Raw genomic sequence first — 13,588 nt, forward strand, 5'->3', positions numbered from 1 at the left:
AAGCAGGCTGTGGTGGCTGTCTGGACACCACTGCTTTATAGAGGTGGGAAAAGCTTAAAGGAATAGCAACAGTATATGGAAATTGTTCCTTCAAAACCTATCAAAACGTCACTTTCAGACTGAAGACACTAGAAACCATGCCATAACAATCAGCTTTGAATTTACCAATATGAAGGAGTTTTGCCAAAGAAAAGAAATAAAAGCAAAAATAGAAATTGGGGAAATATTTTGTCACTCGCATAAGGTGAGTGCAAAAAGAAAAACACACTAATTCCCTATTTCAAACTCTAGAAATTGAGAAAAATGGCATTAGAAGGACTCAAAAGGCCACAGGAGGAGACCTAAGAATATCTTAGTTAGTAACAGCAACGATGTTGGGATGTAGCGCATCTGTGCCAGCTGTTACCAAGCTCGGTCAACACCACATGAGCACTGGGAAAGCAAATGCAAGTATACAGTATATTTGAGGTGTCCACCTACTGCTGGTATTTCAGAAGGTCAGAACCCTTAGAAGTTTCAGAATTTAACTCTTGGACTTTCCCCAGAAAGTGAGACTTCCTAGAAGTAGGAATCACATGCCTACAACATCTTCAGATACAATTCTGTTTCAGAACAAACCAAACAAGCACTTACAGCAGTTTAATCATCTGTCTTGCTCATAGCAGGGTTTCTTTCAAGCAGAGCACCTGGTTCACAAATCTGACTTGTCAGCAATGATTAAACTCAAAAAACATATTAGTTAACTTTAAACACTTTTCCTATTTATAATTAATAATCATGTAACAAAATGCAGTGTAAAAAGACATTTTCTATAGTAGAAGCCTGTGAACTTGAACATAATAAAATCACCACCAAGACTCAACCTTTCCTATGTATGCCACAATGTTTTGCTTCACTTTACTTATAAAAACAGATCCCAGTCACCAAATGTTGTAAAAAGCTGGTGTAACTAATCAAACATTTAATAGAAAGCTAAATTTAGAAACCCAACTTAATATTTAGATTTTCCGATTTTCAAAGATTTCATGTGCACCAACATCTATATGTGAACACGGCAGTGTCTAACTTTGACTCATTTGACACAGCAAGAGTGGAAGAAAAATCAAAGCTGCACCAGCTGCAGGAACACCAGTGCAACATGTACAGCAAGAGGATGAGTTCATACTGTACTTTGTGTTTTCTTTCATAGGGTGTAGACTGTAAATACTGTGTCTAAGCTTTCCAGAAGTTTCTATAAAGTGGATATAGATAGACACATTTCAACCGTTGAACAATATTAAATTCTAAAGTATTGTGCATCTTGCATTACATAGCCCAAGTCAATGCTAGACAATTACTGTAAGTCAAGATGTATAATTTCAAAGCTGTATTATAAGATGCTTAATAGGTCCCAGTTCAAAAAAAAAAAATGAAACAAAAGAACAATAATGAAATTTCTTGGGAAGGACATCTAATGATTTTCAAAAAAAGCCAATTAGATGGTAAAATAAATAATGAATTAAACTTTTCAGTTGTCTAGCAGATTTCATGGTGTCTTATTTTCTTACCCATAATATGCTAGAAATGTTTAGAAAACTGCCTATTTCTTCCTTTTGGATTCATGTTTGGCTTGCTTTTCTGTATCAAAATGAGAGACATTTAGAACAAATTAATTCTCAGACTTGGGGAAAGTGAAACCCTTCATCATTTTCAGACAATTTTTTGGTTAAATATCTTTACTGTGAATAAGACAGACTGAAATACCTGGTGACAAGGTAACGAATGGAGAAGGGAAATGCAAGACCTTGGCAGTCACTACAGTGTGCAAATGATGCACAGGACAGCTCTCAAGGCCACTTTAACTAGCGAGTAATTCTTTCACCTAGTATAAATGGGTGGTGTGAAAAGTGCCATTTTAGTTATGTTATTGAACATGATGGAACCGGACTATCATGCCAAAATATGGAATTTTGGATAAGAAAATTATTTCTATTTTTACACGTCATCCATTCTTATTTCTATTCTAGTTAACACATAAATATAAGATCTTTTTATTGGAGAAGGAAATTTATCAAGGAGAGTTAGGCAGTGCATTCTAAAATAAAGAAAACTATAAATCTACTGCATTCATTTTTCTTTAAATAATACGAAGGAAAAAAATCTATGTAAATAAACCACGACCTTTCAAAAAAGCTGTAAGCACACAGGGAATAGACAGCTAGAGGACGTAATGGATTCTAAACAAAGAACAGTGACCGTGTATTACAGGGCTGCTCTTTCTGCTGCAGTGAAAAGATATACTTAGAAAGTACAATTGTTTTGGGAGAGCCAGAAGATAAGACCAATGCATTTAACTAGCTTTAATTTGCCTGCTTTCTTTCATACCAGGAATTTCCTAGTACAGGACTAGACAAGCACAGAACTTGCAATTCCCGTCAGACATTTTGTACAATCTATTCCACCACATTCTCAGAATCTCAAAACAATCTTTATAAGAGCTGCTAGCTCATAAATACTTACACAGGGGAACAGGATTTGAAAGAAAAACTTATCCCCTAGAAGGCTTTGGGCTTAAAAGCAGTAGGGGGGGGGGGGGGAATATCAATGAATCGCCTACTTGTCTACTGGCCACTGAAGAAGAAATTGAGACACACAAGCCAAAGCGTTTGAAATTCTAGATCCAATGAAGCCAATAGCAATGTTCCACTGGTAAACCAGTGTGGCTGTATATTCACATACTAGTGAAGTACTAAGACTGAAGCAGCAATATTTCAAAACCTCTAGAAATAACATGAAACGTAGTGTAATTTTCATCAAGAAAACTGTATTTTCTGCAGAGAGTAGAAAGCACATGATACTGTTACCTAGGACTTTCCAAGCTCGCAAACTATTGCAAAATGCACTGTTTTAACTACTGAGATACTTAAAAGTATTATCTCTGTACTAAGTAAACATTCCTCATGAGCGATGTTTCAGATTGGTGGTTCATAAAATTAGTAATCTTCTCTTTTGATTTCTTCCGTGGTTTTGCCCCTAATAACATCAATCACAACTTCTCACTAGCAGTCTATGACTGTACTATAGTGATGCAATACACATAATGTATTAGATATTAGACAAAATACATATGCATTAATCAGAATATCCTCCAATCAGTGTTCAGAGCGGAACCTCAAACAAAGTCAGTGTTCAGCACATTCCTTTCAGTGCATTTTTTATTATGGCTCCTGGTTCTGTAGTATGTATTACTTAAAAATAACCAACTAGGTACACAAACATTTCTCCAAGAACCATGTAATCTTACAAATATTTACACCTTCCTAGGTTTAGGATTTTTGAGGGTTTTTTTTTAGTTTTGTTAGGGTTTTTTTTGTTTGTTTTAAATTAAGGGGTGAGCAACATTAAGAAAAATATGCAGGACTACTTGAAATCTTTGGATGCTTGATTGTTGATTAGTGACTATTTACTCACAGTGCATTAACTTTTATTACTCAAAAAAAAAAAAAAAAAAAGAAAAAGAAAGTTTATCATGCTTTGTAACTGTGGTTTTATCCAATTTCAAATTAGGCTAACAAGCAAGCTCCTGCCTCTGAAACAGCAATATCTATCTACTGGTTTACACACAGGATCCAACCTGTACAGTATTTTAGTGTCTGGTAAAATTTGCCATTTCATGCCAATTTCCTGTTTTCCTCAGAAGTTCTAATCATGCAATGAGAATTGCAGGTGTAAAGCATGCATAAAGCATACAGACAGAAACTGCAGACAGCATGCACACAAAATTAAAAACTACATTTCAATATTTTGTACATATACTATATTTATCCTTATCACTTCAAAGTTATTCTAATAAAAAGAATGGGTGCTCCACTCACTTTAACCAACTCACAGAACTACAGACCATCAAGTTCATATTTTTTGATATGGTAAATTTTTTAATCAACATTATTTTGCTTTAATAAGTAACAAAATTCCAAATTAACCAGCAAGCATTTCTATTTGTCTTCTGTATTTTACTTTTAATTATAGATAGCTTCAACAATAAAGTGTTCCCTAGTGAATTACCTATACTGGTGGTTATACTGCACAAGAAATATATGATTTTCAAGACAAAGACTTATAACTGTCCCAGATTTAAATAACTCAATTATGCAATTGAATTACATAGTCCAAAGATATGTCTAATTTGTGGTGAAAGGATTTCTGCGGTGGCACCACTTGACAAAACAATGTACTGCAAGCACACGAAAATAAAAGTGAATTGCACAGACTAGTATTAATTTTCAGTAAACATTTTTGAAGTTGAGTGTCCATTTAGTAATCGCGTATTTACACTGCTGAAATGACAAAGATCTTACTGAAGAAATCATTCAATCCAAAACTACATTTCAAATTCTACATGCAAGTATTTATCGATTTTGTCCAAATTTCTGTCTAAAGTTTGAACTACGTGGTCCTTTTCAGGGGGAAAAACTCATGGCACACTTAGAATTGCATTTCACTGCATTGCTTAAAGAGATCTGATTACCTCAGGAACCGCATACATCTAAAGTATTTTTGCCCTTGATCAACTAAATTGACAACGACAGAGCTTCCTTTGACAAGACAAAGGTGGATGGATTTTTGAAAGAACTTTAAACACTAGGATTGCTTCTACTTAATTCCTGCTGTTATCAAGAAAAACCTGTATTTTTCAGCTGTAACTACAGTATGATCTCTCCTGTAGTGTGAAAGCAACATTCAGATCCAGATACTCTGCATCTATGGCCTATGTGAATCCTACCAACCTACATCTAAGTTGGCAATTCTATATCCATTCAATACCCTTCATCTATTAAGGATTTTTTTGTGCTGGCTTGCACACAACTATAATGCTCCAACATAAGTATAATGTTCCAGTATACAAATCAATATGGCTGTGAAGTTTACCCTAGTTTTAGAAACACATTGAGTCATCTACCTTAAACACTCACAATTTTTCTGTGTTTCACCAAAGCTTGGTCCATGCTAATGTGAACACATATCCATTATAAAATGGATATGCATACAGAAAATCACTTAAGATGGAAATTACAGCATTAAATCAGGGAGGAAAAGGTTTTCAACTAACCTACCTACAGGTTGAAATAATCTCTGACCAGATTTTTTTCGTAAAGCACAACATAGTCCTTTGTCTGAGGGCATTAATATGATTTCATCTGATAGGAAGGAGAGAAAATTTAAAATTAGAATTAGTGAGGTAACTTTAAAAGAAAAATGACAAAGTACAGAATAAGCTTAGTAAACCAGTGACACCACTAGTATCACTGTTACAATGCAAGTGCTGAAATGTGCATTTTAAACTTAAAAAAATACATTCATCTACAACTGCACTACATATCTTAACAACCTCTTAATTTTTTAGAGCACACAGATCGCTAGTCCTTCCCTTCTTCTAATCTTTGGTAGCAGAGTATCTAAAAGATAATGAGAGTAGGATATTCAATGAGACCACCCTTTTTGATCAAGTTTGCGTGAGACAGAAAGGAATACAAGAATTATGCCAAATACAATTTTACAGCTTAGCAACTTCAACAAAACCCCTATTAATAGACTTTCACACCTTCTTACCACTGACAAGAATCACTTTTCAAATCCTATATACCTTTGCTGGAAGTTACTACTTTCAAAGAGAAGTCATGAATTTTCTTCATAGTAGCTCTACTTGAATTTTTTTTTTACTATGAAATATCATGTATGTAAGTTAATAAAATTAACATATTTAATTACCCAAAGGACTTGTACAGACTAAGTGGAGTGACTGACATCACTGAGATGACGCTTCGAGAAGAAACATAAGACTAGTTACAATCAGGAAAGTCTTGCAATGTGATTTTCTCTTTGTCACTGCAAAGTTTCTGCTGATGCAAAAGAATACAGAAAAGCAACATGGTGGAAAGAGACTTTTGCTATTCTTGTTCCCACCCTTTATGTCTTTTAAATGCATTCCTCACCTACAAAAGCATATGGCTTCACAGTACATGCTTATCTGTGAAAGCTTAGTACTTGAAAGGAAAATGGGACTAATATAAAATTTAAGGAATCAGCAATACTCATAAAAAGGGAAAGATCCTTTCATTACCTGAATTATCACTAACAAAAACTTGTCCTATTCACTCTTGATTACTCCTGATATTCTGATTATGTTTTGAAACTATATCTGTTCAGTTCCCATTATCAAAAGACAAAAAAGTCACCCTTATTATTATGTTATTTTTAAATCACAGAATCACACAGAAACACCAGGTTGGAAAGGACCCACTGGATCATCGAGTCCAACCATTCCTAACACTCCCTAAACCATGTCCCTAAGCACTTCATCCACCCGTTCCTTAAACACCTCCAGGGAAGGTGACTTGACCACCTCCCTGAGCAGCCTGTTCCAGTGCCCAATGACTCTTTCTGTGAAGAATTTTTTTCTGATATCCAACCTGAACCTCCCCTGGCGGAGCTTCAGACCATTCCCCCTTGTCCTGTCCCCTGTCACTTGGGAGAAGCGGCCAGCTCCCTCCTCTCCACAACCTCCTTTCAGGTAGTTGTAGAGAGTAATAAGGTCTCCCCTCAGCCTCCTCTTCTCCAGGCTAAACAACCCCAGCTCTCTCAGCCGCTCCTTGTACGACTTGTTCTCCAACCCCCTCACCAGCTTCGTTGCTCTTCTCTGGACACGCTCCAGAGCCCCAACATCCTTCTTGTGGTGAGGGGCGCAGAACTGAACACAGTATTCGAGGTGCGGTCTCACCAGTGCTGAGTACAGAGGGAGAATAACCTCCCTGGACCTGCTGGTCACACCGTTTCTGATACAAGCCAAGATGCCATTGGCCTTCTTGACCGCCTGGGCACACTGCTGGCTCATGTTCAGTCAGCTGTCAACCATCACCCCCAGGTCCTTCTCCTCTGTACAGCTCTCCAGCCACTCTTCCCCCAGTCTGTAGCACTGAATAGGGTTGTTGTGCCCCAAGTGCAGGACCCGGCATTTGGCCTTGTTAAACCTCATGCCATTGGTCTCGGCCCAGCAGTCCAGCCTGTTCAGATCCCATTGCAGAGCCTCCCTACCCTCCAGGAGATCCACACTTCCACCCAGCTTAGTGTCATCTGCAAACTTGCTGAGGGTGCACTCAAAGCCTTCATCCAGGTCATTGATAAAGACATTGAACAGAGCTGGACCCAGTACCGAGCCCTGAGGAACTCCACTTGTAACTGGCCTCCAGCTGGAGTTAACTCCATTGACCACCACTCTCTGGGCCCGGCCATCCAACCAGTTTTCAACCCAGGAGAGTGTGTTCCTGTCCAGGCCAGAGGCTGACAGTTTCTGAAGCAGAATGCTGTGAGAAACTGTGTCAAAGGCTTTACTGAAGTCCAAGCTTCCCCCATCCAGTAGTCGAGTGATTTTGTCATAGAAGGTGATCAGGTTAGTTTGGCAAGATCTGCCCTTTGTAAACCCATGTTGACTGGGCCTGATCACCCGGTTCTCCTGCACGTGCTTCATGATAGCACTCAAGATTACCTGTTCCATGACTTTCCCCGGCACTGAGGTGAGACTGACAGGCCTGTAGTTCCCCGGATCCTCTCTGCAACCCTTCTTGTAGATGGGTTACATTACATACATTACTGAAAATAGAAAGAATGACATTTGGGATCCATTTTTATCAGTTTCAAATCTAGCGACCCAGAAGATTTGAGTTAGGGGAACATGAATAAAGAAAAAAATGAGTACTTCAAGCGCTGATTGGCATAACGTGTTCAAAACTGCTGACACTGTATTTTGAGAGAATTCTGTGATAAATCGGCTTATTTTACAAATACCTTCTATATTATATAAATACCTTCTACAGACAGTTTATCTGATAATTTTCCAACTGTGCTTAAGTAATGCCTGCGCATACAACACTTCAGGCTTGATTGCAGTATTCCTGCCTTGCCTTATTCAGTGTAAGAGGACCTTAACTTCATAAATAAAGCCATCTAAATGAGTGAAATGGCTTGAAGAATGGTATAATACTCCACCAAAGCAAAAGTATCTAACAGATTCTATTCCCTTGAGTTCATAATAACAAAGTGAAGCACTACATATAAAAATGAAAGTGTACCAATGTTTCATGGAAAAAGGCTTCAAAGAAATCATGTCCTTAGAGCAAATGAATACTATGTTTCATCTTTGTAATCTTTATGGACGTAGCATTCTGTTCAAATACAGTACAGTGAAAGATCTGAATCACAGGCTCTTTAAAAAGGTAAGAAATGCATTAAATTACTTAATAATGCATAAGATTGTCATATAAATGTGCATGCCTAAATATACTGTGTTGCCTACAAAGCTACCTAAAATATTTTCAACACTTATGTTACTTATGTAAATAGCAGCTTTTTCAGTTGCTAGAATCTACATCCTTCATCACTCAGCAAGCTTTAAATATTCATAAACCAGAACTGCCGCCCAAATGCCCGGCCCCCATCTTCTTTCTGTCCCATTCTCACTCTTTCCTTTACATCAGCAGAAATAATATGTCACTACTGTGAACCACATAAAAGAACTGGTCTGGATGTCAGGACAGATCCTTTCAGTCCGCTTGTTGTCTTACGGTGGCTTAATCTACAGTGGGAAAGGAAAATCTTCACTCAGACTCTGAAAGATTTAAAAATACCTACTGGCAAAATAAAGAAAACATACTGTTTTGGTAATAAGTCCCTTCAGGGTTTCTGAATATGGCTATTTTGATAATATTTGTCTACACACTACATTAACAAAACAAGAAATGGAACAGTTCTAGCTGTAAACATGATGTAACTGACGACTGTACAACGAACTTTTATTCTATTAAAAAAATAGTTGTCAGAAATTGATGGTATAACACATATGTACAGTAGCCAATTTATTAGTGCTTGAAAGATATTTAACAAAGATGAAAAATCATTAAATAATACATTGTTTTATACCACTACTAACCAAATTGTTTAACATCTCTCAGCTGGTAATTTACCTAATCATCATGCTATGAGCAATTTAGAGTACCGCCAGTCCCAGTTTAGAAAAAAGATTGACTTTCAGCTTTAAAGAGGCATTTAAGAAAATGTTTGAAAAGTAAAGCTACTGCCAATATGTGTTTGATTCCAAGTATTTATGTGGTCTATAACTGAAGCATTTTCAAATGGCACATATTAAAATGAAATTAAAAAAATAACTTAAGTTCACAAAGTATCCTTATAACTGTTTTAGGTGTTTGGACTTTCACACAACCATATCCACCTGACCAGAACGCTACTAGCAGGTGGTGCAGCAGCATCAGTCAAATTCTTTGAGCCAGAGTCTGCCCATGAAGGTATTTTTACATTAAATATTGTTCTTCTCAACTCTCGAGACACGTTCTGGTAATAAACACATCAACAAGGTCTATTACAAAGCAATAGTTAGTTAATGGGTCCCTCACTACATCCTAATGGCTACTACTTGCACAGTAGACAAAGAATCATTCAAGTCCACTCTTTCAAAGAGCTACCTTCATTAAGCTGACAGTTCATTTACTATCCAGACTAGAAGTCCCTGTAATTGAAAAACTGAACCATGACACAGCATGAATATTACCCTGCCTCTCAGAGGGAGAGGACAAAACAAACATGCATAACTTATTTCTACGTTCAAAGGCGTGCTGATGCTTTATGCTCATGTTACACTCTCATACTTTCCCTCTGGGGGAAGTAAAAGAGGAATTAAAACTTGCATTTTAGTGCTTTAATGTTAAAGATCAAAATTCTAATCTGAGCTAAAAATGTTTCTTCTACCAAAGGGACTTTCATATAACAGAACCTACCCTTGGATCCCATTATGCAAGTGAAAACCAATATTTTTAAAACTGAGTTAAAAGATGCTTTCAGACACAGAATCTTAACAAAGTTACGTTGAAACAAGTTGGTGAGATGCATTTGAGTGGAACAAATTGGAAATCTCACATTTCCCTATAGCCAAATCTTTCACCACCAATTTAAAGGATACACAAGCAGCCAACTAGGTGAAACAGGAGAGAAGAGCGCTACCAATTTACCTAAGCAGCCAATTCATCTCAACAATTTAACAGGAGGTTCTGCTTCGATATTAAACCATCAAAACACAAAGCACTCCTCATTTCTGTTAAAAACATGTAGCGTTTTTTAGACCAATAACAGTTTTTTTACTTTTCGTGCAACACTTCAGGAGTCTCTAAAAAATAACCACAAAGTACTTGAATACTACCACTATCTATCCAGAATACCAAATTTATTACAAAATAAGACAATGCAAGTATTTGCTTAAGTATAGGCTTCATGCATATCTGCATTTTAAAAACTATGCTAAAATCCCACTGTAGATTCTTACAGTATATCATGTTCCACCTTCTAGAAGTAGTAAGAACATCGTAATAATGAGCGTGAGAAGGTAAATATAAGCTGGACAGTACTGCAGTGAAATAAGTTTAGTTATCCTACTACCTAAAGAAGGTGAAAGTTAAATTTTTACAACCTAGTTTCAATTCAATTTTATTGAGCTGTCTACAATATTCTGTGAGTGCGTGCACATACACAGGCACGCACAGAAGAAGCAGTATCTACAAACAGTTTACACAAATATTTACATACATATGTTATTCACATAAACTAATAGGACTGCATGATTTTCAGTGTAAAAATCATATGCTTCTTCACATGTAAATGTTGCATTGGTCTTACAAAAGTAATGTGAACCTTCTGCAACAACTAGCTAGGCACATATTATAGCTGATTCCAAGTTTTTAGAGCTTGCAGGTTTTTTAAAAAAATACAATACCTAGAACACTGTTATCAAACAAATATGCTTTATTGGCATCTAAAAACAAAATGCACCCAACATTAAAATGTACTTTTCATTTTTTTTAAACCCACTGCAGTACGAGGAACAAATCACAAACACTTACTTTAGAGAAAACAGAGACTATAGTGTAGATTTTACAAAATCACTTTTAATCTCTGTGCTATGCTCCTTAAATAACATGGGCCATTTCTTTTTCTGCCGAATTGTAGGAACATAAAATATCACAGCTTTGTCTATACTTTAAAATTCTGCAGCAGCCTAAAAACACAGACAAGATACACCAGCACCTGTTTTCAAGTATAACAATTTCGATAGCCAACCTAAGGGAAGTATCTAAAAAATTCCATTTTCTTCCATAGGAAGTTCTTTGTTTGACAAGCTGTTATTTTATCTTTGTGAAATTAAAAGCAAGTCGGGGCAAGTTTATGTTTTACCAGAGAAATAAAAAAAAAAAAAAATCCATTTACCTACCATGTTCAAATTAAGAACAGTGTTCTATACAAGTCAGTTGTACAGTTATTTAAGTGAAAGATGAACATGAACATCAGATTAACTTAATTCTGGCAGACAAAAGTGAACTGCTACGGTCCAGTCAGCCATTTATCTATTACAGAGAGATGACAACTTTACAAAAGGTATCTTTTACCTACTGAGTGATGATTATGTCCCCTCAGTTTCTGTGCTTTCTACCACTGGTTCACTTTCTATATCAGCTTCTGTGTCACTCTTCTCTTTGTTTATCTCGATGGATGATGTCAGTTTTTCATAAAGTTCTGGATCGTCCTGCACCTGTGCAGTTGGTGGCTGACTTTCTGTCTCTGTATTTTCACCATTTACCTGGGGCATATTATCGGCTTTGCGTTGGGAAGTGGCCCCATCAAAATATTCAAAAACCCGTGGATGTGGAGGAGGGATCCAGTTGTTTGACATTCTGTCTCTTCCAAACCTGTTCCCATTAATTTCTCTGCAAAAATTAAAATCTCTGTCATCCCTATCCCTCTGTCTTTCCCAGGGTCTTCTGCGGTCATCAAAATCTCTGTGAGCATCTTGTTCAAATCCTCTGTTCCAATTGGGACCACTTCTATCAAACCTATAGTTTACATGCCGAAACCTCTCTCTGTCTTCATGGAAGCCTTTAGGGCCACCATAAATAGGGAAGGCATGGTGCTCTCTTTCATCATAATCTCCTCTCTGTCCCCAGTGCTTGTCTGAATTGAAACCAAAATGTTCTCTTCGACCAAGGTTATCAATACCTGGTCTTCCGAAATTTTCTCTCATGTCTACATGTGGTCTTGCAAAGTGTTCTCTTCCATCTACTGGAGGCCTTCCTATACCTTCTCTTGGATCAACTGGTGGTCGTCCAACAGAATCTCTGACATCCACTGGAGATGGTCTGTTAATATTATCTCGGTTTTCCACTGGAGGAAAGCGATAATCTCTGTCTCCTTCCTGCTGAATGTTATCACCTCCAAGTGGTAGTCTTTTCTCTGGATTAGCAATGCTATCAATATTTTGTCTTCCTGGTGTTCCAAAAGGCCTTTCTGTCTGATTAAAAATATCGCCTGGAGGAAAAGGACCTCGAGGTGGTGGGTGAAGAGATGGATCAAGGATTGCTGGGGGAGGAATACCACGCTGTGGTGGCAATCCTGGCTGCAATAATGGAAACCTTGGTCCAGGCGAATGGGGCATTAGGCCTGGACGGATATCTATGAGAGGCATTCCTGGCATCCTTTGATTACTAATATTTAAATGAGGCATGTTTTGAACCCCAGCTGGATGCTGCATTGCCAGAAGTCCAGAACTACCTGAAATATTTGGTGGTGGCACTCCCATAAGTCCAGAACTACTTGAAACATTGGGTGGTGGCATTATGAGAAGCCCAGAGTTGCTTGAGACACTTGGTGGCTGTACTCCTGCCAGAACTCCTGAGCTGCTTGAGACATTGGGTGGCTGCATTCCTGTCAGAAGGCCAGGGCTGCTTGAGACACTGGGTGGATGCACTCCAGCTAGAAGCCCTGAGCTACTTGAGACATTTGGTGGTTGCACTCCAGCCATAAGTCCCGAGCTACTTGAGACGCTGGTTGGTGGAACTCCGCCAGCAAGAGAAGAGCTACTGGAGACAGCAGGTAGCTGCACTCCTCCTGCAAGACTAGAACTGCTCGAAACAGTTGGTGGCTGCACTCCTCCTACAGTAGGTCCAGAGCTGCTTGAGACACTCGGTGGCTGTACGCCCCCTGCAAGTCCTGAGCTACTTGAGACACTGGGTGGTTGCCCTTCTCCGGGAAGCCCAGAACTGCTTGAGACGCTGGGTGGTTGCACTCCTCCAAGTCCAGAGCTACTCGAGACATCACTTTGCACTAAAATGTAGCAACAAGAACAACAGTTAACAGGAAATGCTAGTATAACACACAGCATTCAAAACAAAATAAAGCTTATTAAATATTCAGTCAATGCATTTAGTGATGATATTGCTAACAAGGTCTGTCTCAGTTTCTACAATGAACATACATTGTTTTAATAACACTGGTGATAAACAGACACTATGCCACAGAAATGAATGTTCCCTCATAGTAAAGAGCGTACAGCAGCTTAAAATTGACAAACCTCACAGCCACTGTCCAGTTTATGCAAGGAAAGTATTAAAATCTTCAATGTAATTCTATAAATGTTATACTATCCTACCCTCTCCTCCTCTTTTCCACTGCCACTTTTGCAGTAAGAAGGCACTTCTACAAAGTTTTCTAAAGCAAT

The 13,588-nt window shown here is 37.8% G+C and overlaps 1 protein-coding gene across 5 annotated transcripts in view; it reads right to left on the bottom strand.

Moving 5' to 3' along the window:
* Window positions 1-13,588, bottom strand: part of SCAF8 (SR-related CTD associated factor 8) — a 102,660-nt gene that overhangs the window by 32,709 nt on the left and 56,363 nt on the right. Inside the window, exons 20-21 of one of the 5 annotated variants that reach the window (XR_008448977.1) lie at window positions 11,484-13,194; window positions 5,094-5,177 (exon numbers count right to left, since the gene is read on the bottom strand). Coding sequence is in view for 3 of the 5 variants with exons in the window: in XM_054061422.1 (XP_053917397.1) it covers window positions 11,498-13,194 (1,697 nt within the window). In the remaining 2 variants the exon portion in view is untranslated. Of the gene's footprint in view, window positions 1-5,093; window positions 5,178-10,857; window positions 13,195-13,588 lie in introns of those variants that run through there. The other 4 variants (XR_008448976.1, XM_054061422.1, XM_054061421.1 and 1 more) reach the window with 4 other exon arrangements.

Source organism: Cuculus canorus, chromosome 3 (genome assembly GCF_017976375.1).
Source record: "Cuculus canorus isolate bCucCan1 chromosome 3, bCucCan1.pri, whole genome shotgun sequence".
Lineage (NCBI taxonomy): Eukaryota > Metazoa > Chordata > Aves > Cuculiformes > Cuculidae > Cuculus > Cuculus canorus.